Genomic DNA, 23,081 nt, shown 5'->3' with positions numbered 1-23,081 from the left:
TTAGGTTGTGTCTATGTAAGCAATGCGTTTGTTCAGCCCAGTGGAGGATTCGTCCCTCACTTAATGCAGTTGACTGGGTGTAATTGTATGTCTCCACGAGTGCTCGACTAGAACTTTGAGTCACTAATTTATGGCTATAGCTCTATGCTACTGCTGACTCCCTGCTGTGTCTTGCTCTAATGTGCTAATGCTGAATTTAGTACATTAAACCCAGACCTATTGGCTTTGCCAAAGCCTGTTTAATACTTGATGTGTTGTGTATTTGCTCGTTTTATAATGCGGTAATTTATCCTAAACAGGCTGTCCGCTTTGTTCACTGTCTCTGGAGATTTTGGACTATATTGACATTAGCTATCGATACACTGGCTTTTTGAAAAGCTGTTTTAATGCAGACCACTCTAATAGGGATATAAAAACCATGTTAAGTGATGCTTTTATATTCCCGAGTACTGTGAAATCCCATGAATAATTGTATGTTCAACACCATCTGAATATGCCACTTCAATCCTTTGACTGGTACAACAGAATGTCATTACTGTAGGAGTGGCTCATGAAAGACTGCAGGATCCCTTGTTTTGCATTTGCTCAATCTATGATCATAACATGTACTAATCTCTTGAGACTGAGTTATCCAGTATTGGGGTATCTTTCACAGATTCACATGCCTGAATCATTCCCCGCCACCGAGGCGGGAGTCCCACGGTAAAATACAAAAGCAGTGCCTAAGTAATAGTAGTAGGCTAAAAGAAAGCCAGAGGCCTAAAACTTAGTAGCCTATCTACATCCTTATACGAAAAGAACTAAAAAATAGTTCCAGCCAATCAGCTACCAGCACCCTCTAGAACCTTCCCAGCAGAGGCAGTTCTCAGATTTTCACCGCACGTCATGTGGAAGGGAGTCTCCCTAAGTGCCTACTCAGGTCTTCACTTTTTTCTTCAGAATGTCTGATAAGAAAGCTCTTTTTAGACCTTGCAGGAACTGTGAGAAGAGGAGGGTCCATGTGAACGACCAACATGAAGATTGTATCTACTGCTTACATCCTAAACATGTTAAGGATTGTAGAATTTGCCGGACTTTCCCTGCTAAGACTTTAAGGGACAGGGAGGCAAGGCTGCTTTTATGGTTGAAATCTTCCTCTGCTGAGGAGGATGACAGTGCCTCGACGTCTAGCAAAAGGGCTAGATCGTATGACCGCTCTTCCAGTGAGGGAAGAAAGCATCAAAAGGCTACTCATGAAGTTTCTGACCATTCACAGAAGTCACTAAAATTATCCACTGGGTCATCACTGTCTTCGCCCTCCGAGGTATCTAAAAGACCTTCAGCCTCTAAAACTGTGAGTAAAACCCAGGTGAAGACTCTAACTCTGGTTTCCTCTCATACGGTTTCTGTGACTTCTGCCCCTCTGTCGACTGCTACAGTCTCCACTATGGCTATCTCTTCACCGATTGTGTCTTCCAAGATCTCGACTATGTCTAAAAAGCCTATTTTGAAAGATTTGTCCACGAAGAGTTCATCTTCTAAGTCTCGGTCGGCGTCTAGCTCGTCGGCGAAGGTACTTCAATCTTTAACGTCTGCCTCATCGACGAAGATTCTGTCGATGGTGAACCCGGTGGCGAGCCAGTCTGCGAGGAGTTTATCGAGGGCGATTCCACCAGTTTCTCAAACAACTCCTATTTCTTATACTCCTTTTCAACTAAAGACTTAACCATAGACAGGATTACAGCAAGATATCTCCTCTTCTGCCATCTCATATCCTAGAGACTTGTGTAGAGGATGAGGACTTTCAGGAAGATGATGAGGGACCGTTCGGCATAGCTCGTCACCCCCTCGGAGCTTCACATAAAATGCCAAGATGAGGAAGAGGATTACCAGGAACACTATTACCAGGAAGGCCTCTCTACACCACATTACAGACATCCCAGAAGGGATTGAGATCATAGGGAGACAAGTCATCTTCCTCCTACACTGATACAAGATCTCCAGTCCATGCTGGCAGATTACCGCCAACGGTTTCGCCCACAACAGGCTGTCCCTGACATACCACCTTTACCTGCTACCGCAGAAGGAAGTACCAAATTCGCTGCCTCACCCTTCTGGCTCAGTACCACAATCACACCATGAAACCTCTTCCTCTGATGAGGAAGAGGTCGAAGAGGGTGAAGTGCCTGATCAGGATACTAGTTTGGATCTTTGAGATGATTATATCATACCAATGCCTTCTCCACCCATTACTCAGTCTTCGGATTCTCCTCCTGAGGATATTGGCGGCTTTCACAACCTGATGCAACGTGCTGCAACCAGATTTCAATTGCCAGTCACAGTGGAACACACGGATTGCTTCTTGCATGACTTTAGAGAAGTTTACGGGAAGATCACGAGCGATTCCCATCATTGATTATATCTGGAATGAAGGGATAAAAATTATGAAAACGCCTGCCTCTATACTGGCTGTCCTCCCTCGCATTGGCAAAAAGTACTGTGCTCCTCCGGAAACTCCATCTTGTCTGATTGGTCATCCCCGACCAGATTCCGTTATATCACAAGCCGCCCAACAAAGATCCAAAAGTACAGCTACGCCAATATCAACGCCGCCGGATAAGGAAGGACGGAGGTTGGACCTTTATAGGTAAAAAGTTCTCCACTATGGCAGCAACCTCCATTAAAGCAGCAAATTATTTGGCCATACTCGGCTGTTATGACCGCCAGATGTGGTCAGAGTTGTCGGTAGTTATGGACCTCATCCATGAGGACCGTAAACAAGATGCAAAGAAGATACTTTTGGAGGGAGAACGAGCCGCATCTGAGATCATAGACTGCGCTCTGGATATCGCTAGCACCAACTTTAGACAACTCACTGGTGCTGCAGTACTTAGACGCCAAGGATGGCTTAAAGCAACATCTTTTAGGCCAGAGGTACAAGCAATTATAGACCTGGCCTATAACGGTGAGTCCTTATTCTGAAAACACCTAGATGAGGCCCTCCTTGCTATAAAGACAGATACCGATACGGCTAAATCGTTGGCTGCTCTCAAATATAGGCGTGGATCTTTCCGAGTTGCAAGAGGTCGTGACTTTGCATTAAGAGGAGGGTATCAAAATCAACAAAATAGACCATATCAGACACAGTATAGACAGCCTTACGGGCGATCATCATAGACAATCCTCCTCAAGTAGTTTATCTCGCCAGGGCGGACGAAAGCGATCGAACAATCAGGGTCATGATGCCAACGGAAAACAATGAGTTACGCAGGACGCCAGTCATCCCTCCCTCCCCGTGGGCGCAAAAATTTCAGCTTTTGCACACAAGTGGCAACAGATAACTTTAGCTCAATGGGTTCTCGACCTAGTCAACAATGGTCACACCCTGGAATTAATCCAACTATCACCTACTACCCCGCCCAGGGGTCCCCCCCCTTGTCTTCACTTACTTTTCAAAGACGCTTTAAAAAAGGCTCTGCAAGAATGCAATTGAGTAGGTTCCATCATCTCCAAAGGGGACCGGGTTCTATTCTCGCATTTCCTTATCAAGAAAAAATCAGGAGTGGCGCCCGATTCTGGACCTCCGCAAACTCCACAAATTTCTGAAAGAAACAGTTTCCAGATGGTTACGCTTGCCGAAGTTTTGAGCTGCCTATACAAAGGGGATTTTATGGCTTCTCTGGATCTGGAGGACCCGTACTTTCACATCCCAAACGTCGCAAATACCTTCGATTCACAGTGGCTGGCATCCACTATCAGTTAGGTGCTTCCGTTCGGACTGAAATCGGCACCAAGGATCTTCACGAAATGTCTCGCACCAGTGGCAGCGACTCTGAGATCTCAAGGAATAAAAGTGTTTCCTTATCTAGATGATTGGTTGCTCATAGGTCCTTCGAAGCAGGCAACCGAAGAGGCGATCTCTGCATGCCTGCGTCTCTTTTCAGCGCTAGGCCTCACTCTCAACGAAAGCAAGTCTCCACTGCGTCCTCTTCAACTGATTCATTTTCTGGGTGCAATGCCATACAGTACAAAGCAGTCTCGTCAAAAGACCGCCAGCTCCGTCTGCAAATATTGGCAATAACAATCACAAAGTAAGTTTCTATCCGGATATTCGCTTCTCTTCAGGGGATGTGCTCATCTGCTATAAACCTTGTACCGTTGGCACGACTCAGAATGAGACCTCTGCCGGAGGAATTGCATCTGCAATGGCAGCAAGCCGTAGGGTTGTTTGACTCCATCATGGAAACATCGCGCATGATAGACTCTCTGCATTGGTGTTGTCAGACGGCAAACTTGGGGAGGCCATCTCCAAGACTTGCAGATTCAATGAAGATGGTCCCAAGAATACAGTCAACAGCATATCAACAGATTGGAGCTTCCTGCCATCTTTCTCTCTCTGCAAGCATTTCTCTCGGATTGCGGGCTCTTCAGTGCTGGTCTGTACCAACAATATGACCAGCATGTATTACATCAACAAACGGGGGAACGAGGTCGCTGTCTTTAGCAGGAGGCTCGGGAGCGGGTTACAGCCCACAAGATAACCCTAAGAGCAGAGCACGTGAAGGGGCTTCACAACACACTCCAGGGGCTTCACAACACTCTGGCCGACACCCTGACCAGGTCTCTCTCGGGCTGTCACGAATGGGAATTGGAGCAGAAGCAGGTTAACAGAATCTTCCAAGTTTGGGGCAAACCAGCACTGGATTTGTTTGCGACAAGAGAACAGGAAATGCCAATATTATGCCAGCAGGTTCCCTTAACAGGGATCATGAGATGGTCAGGGCTTTGTGCGTACGCTTTTCACCCTCGATATCTTTGATTCCAAAAGTGCTGCTCAAAACGAAGATGGAGGGTTGCTGTCTCAACCTGATTGCACCCTGTTGGCCAAGACCATATTGGTTCCAGGAGCTGCTTCTTCTCCCTCAGGACAATCCTATCCGTCTAGTACCAACACTCACGATGTTGACAAGGGAGAGGGGTAAAATACTTCATCTAGATCCACAGTCGCTGCGCTTGCACGCATGGCTCCTGATTTCTTAGAATTCAAAGATCTAAACATCTCTCAGGACTGTCGTGAGATTCTAGCCAAATCTCGTGCCCAGAGTACAGTCAAAACTTATCGCTCAAAGTGGAAGCGGTTTTGTCATTGGTGTGATGTGAATGATGTCCACCCTATACAAGCTCCTGTGGAACAAATTCTTCCTTATTTATTATCCCTGGCCAAAGCTGGGCTTGTATTGTCATCAATTAAGGTTCATCTTGCTGCGCTTTCCAGATTCAGGAAGAGTTCTAATAAACCTTTGCGCTGTTCCTCTTCGCTAGTCATCAATTTATGAAAGGACTAGTTTTCCCTCCGATACGTGCACCTCCTCCAGAGTGGGAGTTAAACACAGTGTTGGCTCAATTAATGAGAAGACCATTTGAACCGATCCACAAAGCTGATCTTAAGTTTCTCACATAGAAGGTTGCTATTTTGCTAGCTCTTACATCGGCTCGAAGGGATAGCGAAATCCAAGCTTTCACTATCTCAGAACCCTGACATCATCAGCAGAGGATTGCAGTCGCGTGAGTTATAGTTGCCTGCACTAACTAGAACGGTGGAATTTCAATGGTTTTTCACGAGTGAAATGTCCAGCGAACTATAACGTGTGTGAAACCTATGGTTTTTTTAAGTGTGTATGTATGTATATATATATATATATATATATATATATATATATATATATATATATATATATGTGTGTGTGTGTGTGTGTGTGTGTGTGTGTTTATGGTTTCGAATGTATGCATTTCCTTCTATTTTAAATTTGCCTTTCATAGGTACTGTTAAAGTGCATTCTGTTTATTTGACAGTATAACTAGCTTATTAATGTTCTAACCTTTTTGGATGCGTTTTGGAAGTTTATGAATCCTGTCTCCCACCATCCGCAAACTACACTGTTTTAGCTTACTGCTTGGTATTCTGATTTAGGCATGTAAATCTATGAAAGATACCCCTATACTGGATAAGAAAACAAGTTACTTACCTGTAACTACAGTTATCCAGTATTCGTATCTTTCATAGATTCACATGCACCCACCCTCCTCCCTGGCGAGAGAGTTCTTTAGTTGGGATTCTTGTTTACCACTTGTGCTAAGAAAATCTGAGGAGAACTGCCGCTGCTGGGAAGGTTCTAGAGGGTGCTATTGGCTGGAACTGTAGTTACAGGTAAGTAACTTGTTTTCTTCATCCTGCTTGCAGAAGCAATTTTAGTGCATGTCCGAAGACCAACGCCAGGTATTGGGTCAGTCCTCTTCATGTCTACCACCTTGCTTGATTTTTTTTTTGATTTTTTTTTATTTCTGACTTGCTTTGGGCTTTCCTTTAGTTGACTCTGTAATCTGTGGACCTAGTGGAAGTGCTCAACGTTTCAGTGAGATGAGCATTAGCCAAAGATATCTCTGAAGTAATCTAGAGGTTACAAGCTGAGCAGATCAAAATTCTCAGAGCTTTACATAAATAGCTGAAGACTCTAAACCCCAAGTTGCCCCTCAGCAATAATGGAGTCGCTAATTTCCCTTTTTTAAGGACTGAGGTGACTCCAGCGAAAAGGATAACCTTTAATTTCTACATTTACGGAGTGGGTACTAAGTTTCATTCATCCTGGAAGATGGTTTGTGTCCCTTGAACACCTTGTGCATGACTTCAAGAGCAGATTACTCTGTAGGTTGTCATTTGCCCTTGATGGATGTGGGCGCCTGCTGTTTTCTTTGTTATGCCTTCCTCTTCAAACCTGAAGCCTAAGCACCGGTGCAAGACTGGACTCTGTGTTTGCCATTCTTACTTCAGTCTGCGTTCATGTCTGGGATGCCTGTGGCTTTGCCTTCATTCTGTGTCCTGGCAAGAGGAGTACGTCCTTCCAACCTACCTCCATACCTGTATGGCTGCTTACCTGAGGGAAGCTGCTGTCTGCTAACTATCAGTTAAGGGGCATCTCAGTGGACTAGGATTTACCTTGTACCAGGAGGTTGTTGTAGCTCAACTCCTAGTAAGTAAGGTTCACAGAAGAGAATCGTCTGGGTGGAAGAGCACACCATCAGACTGTCACTGAAATGGATCTGGGTCAGTGCATGCCTGCTCTTCTCGGAGACTATGTTTATAAAGCACTCTGTCTGATCCCAGAAGGAATGGGAGACTGTCTACCTTAACAGTCCTGGCATCTAGTTCTGGTGTCTGGAGATGTTCACTTTGATTGTGATGCTGTTAGCCATAATTTTAGCCTTTACTGTTCTGAAGAATGTGCTGGTTGAAGTCGCTGTTGTCTAATCCTAAAGGTCTTGGTCGTGGATAGCCAGTTGGATTCCCTAGTTGATACTGACCCGGTAGGTGCCCCCCCCCCCCCATGTAAAATTTGACTGCAACTAGAGGATTCGGAGATTCCCCCCCCCCACCCCCCCACCCCCCCCTCCCCCCCCACCCTTTCAGACAAAAGGCACCTTTTAGACTGTGTGAATACTGGCTTCCCCCACATCTTATACCCAGAATTAGGACTACTTGGGAATTTTACTGATGGGGGCATAGCTGTGACATTAACTTTGCAGATTGCCGCTTACTGAGTAATGTGCAGGTTATTGGCTCTACCACAGTGTATGCCAAATTGATTAAGGATCAGATTCGGATTCTGAATCATGTATTCCGTTCGGACTCTGTCCCTCTTGCTCCCTTTTTAAGCAAGTCTGGATAGTTGGCCCTAAGGTTTTAATAATTTGTTTATGAAATCCTCTTTTTCATGGACTGGACATTGATGATGTTGAGGGTTACATTACGTGAAGCAATCCTTGTTCTCACTAATGAGTCCAAATCTCCAAAAGGATTAACTTTGTCAATCAGTTGAGGTCTACTAGTATATAACAGGTGACTTGAATGATGGACTACAGTACCCAAATAGGATACTGCTCAGTAACTAGATACTGAACCAGCACCTCCAAAAAAATGGCCACCTGGTGTTGGTGGAAAAAGGTGCCATTCCAGTGTTCAGTTTCCTTTTGGTTTCTTGTTAAGGGAAGCAAAATGCTAGACACAGAATGAACGTTTGGGTGCCTGTGCCTTACTGGAAAGCCTGAAAAGGCAGTGTGTGTTCTGGGTTGTTGCAGATCTTGGTGATAAGTTCGAATAGCCCCGGATTGAGCATGTCACTAGTGGTTTCTGGACTGTTTTTGCATGTTTGGCCATTCGAGAATATCCTCAGCACACCAACTTCCTCAGACTTCAGGAAACCCATTTCATCCTTGTGCCAGGGCAGGTTGGCTTCAGAATCCAAGAAATATGGCAATTTTCATGTCTGAAATTTGCTACAATATGCCTAGAAAGGCGAATTGTCCTTCTGCAGGTTTTGGTAATTTTTTAGTAGAAACAGAATCTGGATCTAGTTTATCCAAAAAATGTTAATCAGACGGCCAAAAAGCAGATCTCCATTATCTTGTTCATATATTGATATCGGGTTCAGAAGTCCGTTCGTTTCAGTGCTCCTATAAAAAGGTAATCAAGTATTTTCAAAAAGTTTTCTTCTCACAGCGATTATTAGTTTCTTAGATGGGTTTCTCCTCTGACAGAAGTCTTTCATTGCCAAGAGAACTCAGTTTAATCTTTACAGTTTATGTATTTCTTTTTGAACCTATATTTGACATTTTTCTTTGGAATTCCTTCAGCCAGTAGAGTAAGCTAAAGTGTTTCATAAGAACAGTAGTAATGAGAACCCACTCAGAATTTTTTAATCAAAATGGTGTTTGATTTTGTTTTTGTAGTAATTCAATTGTATCCTAGCCTGTGTGTTATCAAACTCTTTAATCTCAGGCTGATTTCCGAACATGCAAGATAATTGTAGTCATATGTTCTGTTTAAAAATCCATCTAGCTCTTTCAGTCAAGGGCTCTTTGACCTGGGTTTAGCCTTTGTTTTATCTTTTCTGTCAAATGGCTAATGTGCCTTTGCCTGGTAGATACGAAGCCCATTCGAGGAGCGAGACAGAAAAATCCTGAACTCATACATTATAAAAGCATCAATTCGGAGATCAGTTAATTGTCGCTTTGGATTTGGATTCCAGAGCGCATACTGAGTTGGTTAACTGCTTCATGGATACGTCATGTCTAACCTTTACATTTACCACACCCATGTTTTTTTTTTCTGCTAGGTCTTTCGAGGGAAGTGTTTGCTAATCTATTCAATTTTCACACCTGTTCCTAATTATGGTTTTCTATCTGATCTAAATTCACAAGTTTCCTCGGTTTACACTTTGTATGACTTCTTCGTAAAGGAATGAGTTGGACAGAATATGGCTTTATTAAATTCCTAATGGGAGGGCTTTTACAGTTGTGGGTTATCTGATTTTGGAACTGAAAGGTGTGGTTTCGATTTGTTAAACACTTCATTTTTTTTTTTTTCCTTTTGAACAACTTTGTTTTTAGTGTTTCCTGTACAACTTCAGGAGAAGATTAAAGTGTTTCAGATGTGGTGCCCCCAAATCTGGTAAGTGTTCTGTGAGACTGTGAGATGTTTGGGTATGTGTCATTTTTGTAATGTAATTGTTTTGGTCATATGAGCTGCAGATTACACACTTGTGCATAGATCGCCATCTGGTGTTGGGCCCGGATGTTTGCAGTTTTTTCCTCTTGGAAAGTCTTTGGAAGTCACGAGGTCGGTGACTCCTCCTTTGGATCGTATTGCGCATGGCCTTCGGCTCCATCCTCAGATTGTTATTTCCGCCATCGGGCAGTTCCGAACAGTTTCCAGTTCTTCTATCGACGCGCAGTCCTCACCCTAATTCACAGTATTGTTTTGATCGCGATCTCCACACTCTGCGCGGCTCATCGATCAAGACCTTCGATTCCAGTCGTCGACGACTGCCTTCGGGCCTACCCAAGCTCCGGTCCTGGCTAATGGAAAGGACTCCCTTCAAGAAGTGCCCTCGATGTGGGTCCAAATTCCCCCACACCGATCTCCACGAGGTATGTAACCTCTGCCTCTCCCAGGAACACGAGGCTCGAGACTGTCCGGCGTGCAAGTCCTTCCGGTCCAAGAAAACCATTCGAGACCGAAGGGCACTAAGAACTATGGCACACTCTACGGCGATTCCAGATGACCTCTTCGGAGAAAGCGTCGACGCTCCGGAAGAACAACACACCGGCGGCCTCACCCGCGCCTCCGAAGCCAACGATTCAGATGTGGAGGACATAACTCCGGCACAGAGGGTCGTGAGTACCAAACTACCCCCCCACCCTTGACGGCACCGAAAGATTTCGGTCACGCCTTCGCCTCCGGGCCTAGGTAAGACCAAAGACACTGCTTCCCACACCGCACCTTCGGGACCAGTAAAGAAGCCGATTAAGCCTTCTGGCGGCTTGGGCTCGAGCCAGCCCACAGTCGGTGCCAAGAAACACTCCTCTGCACCGACGCCGAAAAAGAAAATGGCCTCCTCCTCGGCACCGAGCTCCATACCGAAACACTCTGCGCCGAAAACCAGCTCCAGCTCCTCGGTACCGACACCATCCCGGAACCGACCAAAAAACACAAGGCCACCGATATCTCGAAGCCGAAAACCATCTCGGCACAGAGTAAACAAACAGCCCTTTCCAGGCCGCATAGTTCCAAACAGCGGACTAGCACGACTCTAAAACCAGAAAACCAATGGCCCGATGCCTTCGGCGCCCACGGACAAACCACTCTCAGAAGAACTCTTTACACCTGATCCATTGCAAAAGACGTTGATCAAGGACCCCAAAACCGGACATTTGATGCTCCGCATCAAAAAGAGACAGCTGGAAAAGCCTGCCCCAGCTCCACCTCCAAAGTGGAAGGACTCTGCTCCCTCCCCTTTCAGAATGCTTTCACCACCTCTTCTCCCCCCTCCACCACCTTCTCCACCCCTCCACATCATTCCCCAACACCCTCTCCGGATGATAATGTCTACGATGACATAGGGGAAGTGCCCCATGATCTACCTACAGGGGACCCCACTCCCACAGGCTCCCCAGACCCATGGGACGACTTTAACATTCCTGACATTCTTAACGTCCCACAAGATGATCTCTACCCTTCGAGACCATCCCCACCAGAAGACTCATTAGGGTTCAACCACTTACTCCAGAGAGCTGCACACTACCACGGGGTGGATCTCCTACCGACCCCGTGGAGAAGGACTTCCTTCTCGATACTTTTGACTACGCATAGGGCCACCTCCACACTGCTGATGCTCAAAGGAGTTATTAAACACGCGCCGGAGGTCTTTAAAGACCCGGTCAGAGCCAGGGTCATTAACAAAATAAACAGCCGCCACTACAGATCCCTCCTACATCAGAGGGTCCGGCACCACTAGATTCCCTGGTAGTGTCTACAGCACGTAAGAGGGCCAACTCCCAAGCGTCAGGCGAAGCACCACCACCGGACAGTCAAAACTCTTGGACGCATCCGGCAAGCGCACGGCATCTCAAGCTGCCAACATATGGCGTATCGCTAATACACAAGCGCAGCAAGATACGACCGGGCCCATTATGACTAACGAGAAGCCATAATGCAACACCTCCATGACAAATACAAGAATAGGGCAAACTAGTTCATTCAGGAGGGCATAACCATTACCATTACCATTACCAATACCTCCATCCGTAGTGCCCTAGATGCAGCGGACACTGCCTCCAGAGCCATTAATACCAGCATCCTCCTCCGTCGCCATGCCTGGCTAAGCATCTCCGGTTTTAAACCAGAAGTAAAAGCTTCCATCCTGAACCACCCCTTTGACCAGGAACATCTGTTCGGCCCAAAAGTGGACAATGCCCTAGAAAAAATGAAGACACGGATACGGCGAAGTCTATGGGAGCCTTACAATCACACCCTCCCAGGCGCTCCTTTCGCCGCTCTTCCTTACGGTGCACATCCAGAGGCTACTCCTCTGACAAAGCTTCCACTTCATATAAGGCCCCTACCCAATCCACCTTTACAAGGGGTTACCAAAGAGGCGGCTCCAGAGGCAACAATAATGGCAGAGTCCAGACAAACATCGCCCGCTCTGCCTCCGCACCTACCCAATGACTTCCTTCCCCCTCCCTCCCCCATACCATCCCACACATAACACTACTAAAGCAGGAGGTAATCTCCCTTCTACAAAAAGGGTCGATAGAACAAGTTCCTACCAACCAACAAAATATGGGGGTCTACTCCCTATATTTTCTCATACCAAAAAGGGACGAGACTCTACGGCCCATCCTAGACCTCGGTCCCCTAAACAGATACATACACTCAGACCATTTCCACATGGTAACACTTCAGCAGGTACTTCCACTGCTTTCCCACAACGATTTTCTGACCACTTTAGACCTAAGACGCCTATTTCCACGTTCCTGTGCACAACGCTCACATGAAGTTCCTCAGATTTGTAGTGGATGGCCAACACTACAAATTCAAAGTACTCCCATTGGAGTCACAACAGCACCACAAGTATTCACCAACTGCCTAGCAGTAGTGGCAGCACACCTGCGAAGACAGCACATCCATGTCTTCCCATACCTAGACGACAACCAGTGTGTACAACACACGCACGCCACTATCCAGCTACTTCACGAACTGGGCTTCACAGTAAACCACGCAAAGTCCCATCTACAACCATCCTACATAAAACAATACCCCGGTGCCACCATAAACACCTAGAGCGCTAGCCTACCCCTGTCCTGCCAGGATTACAAGCATTCAGGCTCTATGCGCAAAATTTATGGCACAACGCTCCCTTCCAGCTCGAATGTTTATGCAACTAATAGGGAGGATGGCCTCTTGCATATTCATAGTATCTCACGCAAGACTCCAGATGCGTCCTCTCCAAGAGTGCTTCGCGTCCCAGGGTCAATTATCAGATCTGGTGTTGGTAGACGGTCGTACCCATCGCTCTCTGCAGTGGTGGACCACCAAAAATCTTTCCAAAGGTCGACCGTTCCTGGACCCGGTTCCTCAGATAGTAATGACAACGGACGCATCGCTCTCCGGCTGGGGAGCTCACCTATTGCATCACACCATGCAGGGCAGATGGACACCTCAACAAAAGTTACTCCACATCAACCATCTGGAGTTACTAGCCATCTTTCGCCCTAAAATCTTTTCAAACACAGATTTCAGGCAAGGCAGTCCTAGTCCGCATAGACATGACAGCCATGTACTATATACAAAAACAAGGCGGCACACACTCTCCACAGCTCTCAGCTAGCACAGAGCATAAGGAGATGGGCAATACCCCAGAAAATCTTCTAGCCCAACATGTGCCAGGATTCCAAAACACTGTGGCAGATCTGCTCAGCAGACAAACAACACAACTCCACGAGCCGGAACTCCACCCACAAGTTCTTCACCCGTACTTTCACATCTGGTGGCATCCACAGATAGACCTCTTCACTACCCACAACAATGCCAAATGCCCTAGCTTCGCCGCCAGATATCCACACCCATTGTCCAAAGGCAATGCGATATGGATGAACTGGTCAGGCAGATTTGCATACGCCTTTCCGCCTCTCCCACTCATTCCACTAGTGGTGCGCAAACTACAGCAACACTCCCTCACACTAATCCTAGTAGCTCCAACTTGGGCCAGACAACCGCGGTACACCACACTGCTGGAATTCTGTAGTACCGTACCAAAATTTACACCTCTCTCCACACTTCTTAACCCAGAACCATGGAGAGATCAGGCACCCGGATCCAGCTCAGCTCAACCTTGCGATCTGGCTCCTGAAATACTCGAATTCGGTTACCTAAATCTTCCCCCGAGCTGTATGAAGGTCATCAAAGAAGCTAGGAGACCCACCACTAGAGCGTGCTACACGGCCAAGTGGAAATGTTTTGTTGTCTATTGTCACAACAATACCATCAATCACCTAGATGTGTCCATTCAACACATCGTACGCTATTTACTACACCTACAAAGATGCAATCTAGCCTATACGTCCATTAGACTGCACCTTGCAGCCATAGCAGCTTATCTACAAAACAGGGAACATCTATCACTCATTAGAGTACCTGCCATTAAAGCCTTCATGGAAGGCCTTAAAAGAATTCCCCCCCAGAGTGCCACCCTCACCTGTGTGGAACCTGAATATCGTTCTCACCAGACTAATGGGGCCTCCCTTCGATCCTCTACACAAATGTGAACTTAAATTCCTAACATGGAAAACCGCTTTTCTTGTAGCCATCACTTACCTCAGAAGGGTCAGTGAGATGCAAGCACTCGCCATTCAAGAACCTTTTCTCCAAATGCACCATAACAAGGTTGTTCTCCATACCAACCCAAAACTCCTCCTTAAAGTTATTTCTCCCTTTAACCTAAACCAATCTGTAGAACTACCAGTATTCTTCTTGCAACCACATACCGTTGCAGAAAGAGCTCTTCACACATTAGATGTCAAACGAGCCTTACTCTACTACATAGAGAGAACACAACCTTTCCGTAAGACCAAACAACTGTTTGTGTCTTTCTCACCACCACACAAAGGCAACCCCATCTCCAAGTCGGGGATAGCTAGGTGGATTGTGAAATGTGTTCAGATTTGCTACCACAAAGCAAAACGAACGCTATCCGTTCCCCCTAAAGCCCACTCTACACGTAAAATAGGGGCTTCAGTGGCATTTTTAGGGAACATCCCATTAGATATCTGCAGAGCAGCTACATGGTCAACACCGCACACTTTCACCAAACACTATTGTGTAGATCTGCAAACTAAGCAACAGGCTAGTGTGGGCCAGGCTGTACTCAAAACCTTGTCAAACCACCAACAGATACGGGTGGTCGCCGCTAAGGATTGGTACTGCTATATAATCGATGCACAAGTGTGTAATCTGCAGCTCGTATGCCTCAAACGGAATATGCTACTTACCAGTATGCATCTGTTCTTGGCATGTAGAGCTGCAGATCTACACACGCCCACCCGGCTACCTGTATCTGTCCCAGTTTATCTTATTTAGATAGCACACACATGGGCATCTTCACTGTTATTACTACGCTCCATCTTTCCCTGCTGGTGAAAAACAATCTGAGGATGGAGCCTAAGCCCATGCGCTATACGATCCAAAGGAGGAGTCGCCAACCTCGTGACTTCCAAAGACTTTCCAAGAGGAAAAACAAACTGCAAACATCCGGGCCCAACACCAGATGGCCATCTATGCACAAGTGTGTAGAGCTGCAGCTCTACATGCCAAGAACAGATGCATACTGGTAAGTAGCATATTCCTTATACTTTCAACAGATTACACAGTGGCTGTTGCACATGTGTGAAATGGGCCTTGATAGATGTTTTTCCTTTTCAGATTGTGAACAGGATATGCCTTCTGGTGCACCCGAAACGATGCAGTCAGCAGACTTTTATAGTGATAGTAAGTAAATTACCTGCTTATAGTTCTTGCATCACATTTCCTTGATTACATTGGTAACATTAATTCGCTGCACTAAGGTAATTCATTATGGAATTGGATTAATATTGATGGCTATAGAACAACTTTGTCATGGAACACTTTTTTCAGTGATTTCTTTACAAAAAACATTGTTCGATGGCAGGTGTGGCTATAGATACATTCTCTACATACTCTTGCCAGTGTTGGGTTCGGAGTTGTGCAACTTGTTTTTCTTTGTAGTCTTTCAAATTGCAAGGTAAAGTGACTCCTTTGTTCGTTTTTTTTTTTTTACTTTTTTCTTTTTCTCTGTCCTCCGGTTCAGACGCGTGTTCCTCTGTGTTCAACTCGTTCGGTACGAGTCTTCTGTCCTATTCTGTCTTCTACGGTCTAGAGAATCTGTCATGCTTTTCCATACCATTGTCGCGCGATATTCTCCTCTACGTCCGTTTGAACATTCATCGATAGCCCTTCGGGGTGTCACCCGTCTCAGGCCTACCTTTCTGGGTGCACCGTCAGTATGGAAGATGTGATCCTGATAGAACTAACGCCTTTTTGATTTCTGCCTGCAGTGTCAAGCCAAATAACCACACACACCAACATCCACCAGGTGTGTAACCTCTGCCTATCACCAGATCAACGTGAGGCCGACTGCAAATCTTTTGATCCAAAAAGACACTTGGCGATCTAATGGCATGTCAACTGGAAATGTCTCGCATTTATGACTACACTCCCATCTTGGGTGACTAGCACTCCCATGAAAGTCAGTTAGTGAGGAGGAGGGTGCAGTGTCCTCCATCGGGGAGATCTGTCTCCAATGTGGAGGATGAACTCTAATACACCCTGCCTCCCCTGCAGCGCGTGGTTTCTTTTGCCCCAAACCCTGCTCCACTGAAGGAGTTCCAAAGCCTCACCCCTTCCACCGCTAGAGGTTGGCGGACCGCCACTGCCTTTGACCAATGGTTGGATCCAGAAAGACACTTCTGTAGTAGGGGTATCTCTGTTATAGTCATAATCTATGAATAGTCCCGCCCATGTGCGGGGACCCCGGAGCAATCAAAATATCTCTTAAGCTGTCCTGCATTTGCAAACCTGCAAAGACACTTAAGAGACAGACAAAATAATACAGCCTAATAACAATATGGCTGCACTGGCCAGCACTTCATCTGAAGTGAACACAAAAGCCAAAATAAAGTTTAAATGTCATTTTTATTCACATCTGACATGTTCCTTTATTGTATCACACTCCCTTCACCAAAATCCCTTTAAACAATAGAGAGGAAGGGGTGGACAGACAAGCCCTATAGGCTGTCATTATGTGTCTGCTAAAAGGATACCGTGCCTTTAAGGAACTCTCCAGAGACCCCCGGTATCCCAGGATGCACAGCCAAAGCAAGTTACTTTCAGTTCTTTTTTCCGGCTCCTGCTAGCAGGACCCGGGAGCATTGAGCTCTACCCTTTTGGGTGGATATTTTGGATAAAAATTGTTTTTTTTTTATAAAGTTTGTTCATTCGACGTCTAGAGCCTTTCTCTGCTGCATCCTGCAATTTGGTGCAGTTTGACCCACTCATAGCATGGCTTTATTTGATAAATGCCCTGAGTGTGGGAGGAAAATGGCCAAGACGGACCCACATGATGTCTGTATTCTCTGCTTATCATCTTCACATGTCCCTGCTACATGTGACATCTGCAAGACCTTCTCCAAGAGGACCCTGAGGGACAGAAGATTCGCCTTCAGGGACAGGAGAAGCAGAGAACAGGTGGGACTTCTGGGCATGGAGGATCTCCTTCCCCATCCTCTGCCCATGCTTCAGCCACTGGAGGGACCTCCGGGCAGAAAAAGGAGCAGAAACTATGCCTACCGGCCGGAAGATCCCGTTCGACGTCGAGGACTACGACGTCGACGGCGAAAGGTACAGCACCGGTGTGTTCGCCGTCGATCCAGGGCTCTGGATCTCGGCGTCCTCTACGTTCGCCGTCGAAAGAGGGGCAGGCGAGACCTCGGACTAGGTCGCCGTCGAAGGCTTCACAGTCGACGTCGACACAACATCGACGTCGTACTGAGCCCCGCAGCCAGCGCTGCTCGCCGTCGAGGCGAGCCCGCTCGCCTCCTTCGCCGTTGACTCATGGATCGACGACATCGACGCGAAGCCACCGGCGACAGACGTCGAGTCGAGACGGAGGAGATCGCCGTCGAGGCGGAGGAGATCGCCGTCGAGGCGGAGGAGATCGCCGTCGAGGCGGAGGAGATCGCCGTCGAGGCGGAGGAGATCGCCGTCGAGGCCCACGCACGGCTCGACGTCTAGGACGCGATCACCTGGTAACACTACAGTGATTACGATCTCCAGTCATGGATCTAGGAGAGCGGGACACGCCCCCTCGTTCACTTTGGCCTCTTCACGGAGTAGACCCGCAAAGAAGGGTGGACGGAAGTCCGGACAGGGCTAGTACGGGTTCTCCCGCAAAGAGTGATGGGAGAGAGTCTCCCATGGACCCCCTGCCGCTGCCTCTACCGCGACCTCAGCCGCCACCACCGCCTCCGGTGCCACAGCTCCCGCCTTCTCCTTGGCGGCTGGTGGCTCCTAAGAGACTGAGATCACGCTCTAGATCGCGCCGGAGGTCACGGAGCAGACACAGATCGTCCACTCACACAAGGCATGGGCGACGGAGGTATAGATCTCGATCCAGAGGCACGAGGTATTCGGACTCTTCTGGCACTGGACGGCTTTCCCCCACGTTATCGGAAACGCCGCCTACTAGAATCTCGCCAGTGGATGATATTGCCACTTTCCAAGATGTTCTGATGAGAGGGGCGGCAAAATTGGGAATCTCAGTGACAGTACCAGTTCCCCCTACCTCTGTGATATTCGAGACTTTACACAGGGCGCATCTATCGCGCCCCCTCCTCCCTTTGGTTCCAGGTCTGGAGGAACCAGCCATGGAGGTCTTGACACCGGCCGTGGTGAAGTCTGCCCCCTCAAGGTTGCAAAAGAAATACAGGGCCCCTGATTCGGACCCGGCGTTCCTCATGGTGGACCCTCCCCCGGACTCTCATTGTGGTTGCGGCTAGGAAGCAACATGCCACGTCGCCCTCTTCCACAGCTCCTCCGGATAAGGAGAGTCGCAAGATGGACTCCTTGGGGAGGAGGATGTGCTCTACGTCGGCCTCGACGATGAAGGCTGCTAGCGCCTCCGCTCTGCTGGGTCGCTATGACCGATCGTTATGGGACTCCCTGCAACAGTTTGCTGACTCCCTGCCTAGGGATAAACGGGTAGACTTCCAGGAGGTGTTGAACGAGGGCATGATGGTCTCCAACCAGATCATCAGTGCAGCGGGGGGGATGTGTCATTGCTGGTGGCCCATGGGTACTGTCATGGAGTACACATGAGGAGACATTCCTGGCTGAGACTTACCTCTCTAAAGCCTGAAGCGCAGCAAAAGATTGCTAATTTGCCTTTCTCTGGCACGACGTTGTTCGGGTCTCATGCGGATGACGAAATGGCCCGCATGAAGGCCGAAGCAGAAACCCTGAAGGCCGTGGGGTTGGAAAAACCCAAGGAACAGAAGAGGTCATTCCGTTCCTATGGCAGGCATTATTCTAAACAACGCGGCCAAGGGCGTCAGTCTGGTCAACAACCACAACACCAGCAACAACAACAGTTCCCGAGGCAGTCCTTTCAAAAGCGCCAGAGGGGCAGGGGCCAGCATCAATCCTCGTCGGGGAGCAAAGGCCCGGCCGGGTCGAAGCCCTGAAAGGTCACTTCCCCCTCATCCGTTACCCGCTCCGGTGGAGGGGGAAGTATTCAATACTACCTGGCAGAGTGGAGAACAATAACTCAGGACAAGTGGGTGCTGAATATTGTTTGCAATGGGTACAGTCTTCGTTTCACCAGCCCGCCTCCACAGATTCCACCAGTGCGCTCTCCCTTCATGGTGCGGGAGCTCCAGTGGGAGGCGGACGTTCTGTTAAAGAAGAAGGCGATAGAAACTGTTCCTTTGAGGCAAAAAGGAAAAGGTCTTTACTCAAGGTTCTTTCTCGTCAGAAAAAAGGACAAGAACGAGTTCAGGCCTATTCTAGATCTGCGTCAAGCAAACAAGTGGATCCGCAGAGAAAAGTTCCGTATGTTGTCCCTGCATCAGATTTACCCTCAGTTGCATCGAGGAGACTGGCTGTGCGCCATAGATCTGCAGGACGCTTATTTTCATGTGCCGATCGCACAAAAGCATCGCAAGTTCCTGAGGTTTCTGGTAGGCAACAACCATTACCAGTATACAGTACTCCCGTTTGGTCTGAAGTCTGCACCAAGGACGTTCTCCCAAGTGCATGGCAGTGGTGGCAGCACACTTGCGGAAGGACAAAGTGTTTGTGTATCCCTACCTGGACAATTGGCTGATCAAAGCTTCCACGTACCAGGAACCCCAGTGTCATTTCAACAGGACAGCTGCCTTGCTTCATCGCCTGGGCCTGCACATCAACATGACGAAGTCAGTGCCGATCCCTGTGCAGTGTCTCCAGTACTTGGGGGGCCTCAGTCAATACTTTGAACGCAAGCGTGTGTCCTTTGGAGGAGTGACGCTTATCTATCTGTTGGAAGGCCCTGCACCTCCTCTCAGCCCACTCTCCTACAGTGAGGACGGTGTCCTCTTTACTGGGGTCGATGGCTTCCTGCATCTTTCTCAACCCCAATGCACGTCTGTATATGAGGCCTCTGCAGGAATGTCTGGAGGATCAATGGGACCAGAGGCGGGGGCGTTGGGAGGACACGATTCATCTGTCCCAACACGCTCTACAGTCCCTGAAATGGTGGTGGTCCTCGGAGAATGTCTGCAAGGGGACTCCCTTTCACAAGGATATTCCGGTCCAGACCATAGTGACCGATGCGTCTCTCCAGTGCTGGGGAGCGCATTCGGGCCCTCTTCAGATTCAGGGGATATGGTCACAGACGGAGATGACTTACCACATCAACTTTTTGGAACTCGGAGCAGTACACTTGGCCCTGAAGGCGTTCCATCCCTCCTTCAAGACGAGATCCCTGCTAGTTCAGACGGACAATACTGCTACCATGTATTACCTCAACAAGCAGGGGGGCTCCCGTTCACGCACGCTGTCTCGGGAGGCACAGACTATCTGGAATTGGCTGGTGGCCAGGAACCTAACTCACGGCAACCCATCTGCCGGGAGTGCAGAATGCCCAAGCCGATGCGCTCAGCAGGCTCGTTCAAGAAAATCACGAGTGGGTGCTAAACGACGACGTGCTAAGAGACGTCTTCGCAGAGTGGGGCACTCCGGATATCGATCTGTTCGCTACGGCAGAAAACAGCAAATGCCGCGACTTCGCGTCCAGGTACTACCAACCAGGGACACTGGGGAATGCCCTATGGATCAGCTGGTTCAACAGCTTTCTCTACGTCTTTCCACCCATTCCCCTGATTCCGGCGGTGCTGATCAAGCTGTCGCAATCCAGAGCCAGGATGATCCTGATTGCTCCGGAGTGGCCGAGGCAATGGTGGTTCCCAGACCTTCTTCACCGGTCTGTTCTGCCACACCGGTGCCTGCCGTGTCGGCCGGACCTTCTCACGAAATTCGGAGGACAGATGGTTCACCCCAATTTCTCGTCCTTGAGTTTGGCAGCATGGCTCCTGAGCTAGTACAGTATGGACACTTGAACCTACCTCAGGACTGTATGGAGATCTTGAAAGAAGCGAAGAGACCGTCTACGAGGACTTCTTACGCCTATAAGTGGAAGAGATTCTGCTTATGGTGCACGGCAAAGGACATTGACCCTACCTCCTGTAAATATGTTATTTTGCCTTATCTGCTGCAGTTAGCTCAATCTGGGCTTAATTTTCAGTCTATTAAAGTTAATCTCGCAGCTTTGACTGCGTATAGAAAGGGCCCTTCCCAAACCTCATTTTTTTTCAAATCCCTGTGATTAAAGATTTTTTGGAGGGTTTGCGTAAGGTGTTTCCCCCTGTTAGACGACCTTCTCCACCATGGGAATTGAACGTGGTGTTGTCCAGATTAATGAGAGAGCCTTTTGAGCCTATTCATAAGGCTTCTCTGCAGCATTTGTCCTGGAAGGCTGCCTTCCTTGTGGCCATCACATCGGCCAGGAGAGTAAGTGAGATTCAGGCTCTGTTAAGAGCCGTATACTGTGTTCCATGCTTCTAAAGTGATAATGCGTACTCATCCTAAGTTTTTGCCTAAAGTGATATCTGATTTCCATGTAAATCAAACGATAACTTTGCCTACATTTTTTCAGCATTCCTCCTCTCCGGCGGAGAGGTCTCTGCATTCGCTAGATGTGCGTAGAGTGTTGAAATTCTATCTAGATAAGACAAAAGACATCCGCAGGTCGGATCAACTGTTTGTAAATCATGGTTCAGTAAGAACTGGTCTAGCTACCTCGAAACAGTCCATCTCCAGATGGATTGTGTCCTGTTTTCAGCTCTGTTATCAGAAAGCTAATAAGACGTTGGGGGGGTAAGCCTACAGCGCATTCGACTAGGGGCAAAGCAGCGACTACAGCTTTGCTTAGGAATGTTCCAATTGCTGACATTTGTAAGGCTGCCACCTGGAAGTCGGTCCATACGTTTACAAAGCATTACTGCCTGGACTCTGATGCTAGGGCAGATGCGCAGGTTGGACAGGCTTCCCTGAGGAATTTGTTTGCACAGTGATTTGTTGGTGTTCGGTTTTTTACTCCACCGCTGTTTGTTGGTTGGGATGGGCTTGCCATTCTATTCATAGATTTTGACTATACACAGAGATCCCCCTACTACAGAAGGAGTAGTTTCTTACCTGTAACTCCAGTTCTGTAGTAGGGGTATCTCTGTTATAGTCATAAGCGTCCCTCCCTCCTCCCTGGTGGAGTAACCTGACAGTATCATGCCTGTTATACACCTTCAAAAAGAACTGAAAGTAACTTGCTTTGGCTGTGCATCCTGGGATACCGGGGGTCTCTGGAGAGTTCCTTAAAGGCACGGTATCCTTTTAGCAGACACATAATGACAGCCTATAGGGCTTGTCTGTCCACCCCTTCCTCTCTATTGTTTAAAGGGATTTTGGTGAAGGGAGTGTGATACAATAAAGGAACATGTCAGATGTGAATAAAAATGACATTTAAACTTTATTTTGGCTTTTGTGTTCACTTCAGATGAAGTGCTGGCCAGTGCAGCCATATTGTTATTAGGCTGTATTATTTTGTCTGTCTCTTAAGTGTCTTTGCAGGTTTGCAAATGCAGGACAGCTTAATAGATATTTTGATTGCTCCGGGGTCCCCGCACATGGGCGGGACTATTCATAGATTATGACTATAACAGATACCCCTACTACAGAACTGGAGTTACAGGTAAACTACTCCTTCAGCCCCGCCTTTGGTCCCGGCACCAAAAACTATTAAACCCAAGCCTTCGGCTTCAGCATAGACCTTCCAATCAAGCGCATTCTTCGGTTTCCGCCAAACCTTCAGAACAGACTTGGCAGCCGAATCCATCTCTTTAGGTGCCAGAAAAAAAATCCTCTAATACCTAGATTCTGAAATGGACCAAATTGAAACGATCAAAGCACTCTTAGGTTTCTTTCTCTCTGGTCCTGTAGGAAGCTGGCTCTGTATACGCTATACTAAAATGAGGTATATTGTGCACAGAGTCCAGTGGAACTTCATAAGTAGGCAGAGGTAAAAGTAGATAGCACCTTACTC

General features: G+C 47.6%; 1 protein-coding gene across 2 annotated transcripts in view; it reads left to right on the top strand.

The window, feature by feature from the left end:
- The window catches only part of RBM5 (RNA binding motif protein 5), a 327,789-nt gene that overhangs the window by 47,574 nt on the left and 257,134 nt on the right, over positions 1–23,081 (top strand). For both annotated transcript variants that reach the window (XM_085625066.1, XM_085625065.1), the window contains exons 8-9: positions 9,424–9,484; positions 15,296–15,361. In XM_085625066.1, the coding sequence (XP_085481192.1) occupies positions 9,424–9,484; positions 15,296–15,361 (127 nt within the window). The remainder of the gene's footprint in view (positions 1–9,423; positions 9,485–15,295; positions 15,362–23,081) is intronic.

The sequence above is a fragment of the Triturus cristatus genome, chromosome 9 (genome assembly GCF_964204655.1).
Source record: "Triturus cristatus chromosome 9, aTriCri1.1, whole genome shotgun sequence".
NCBI classification, from domain to species: domain Eukaryota; kingdom Metazoa; phylum Chordata; class Amphibia; order Caudata; family Salamandridae; genus Triturus; species Triturus cristatus.
This window is presented reverse-complemented; position numbering and strand designations above follow the sequence as displayed.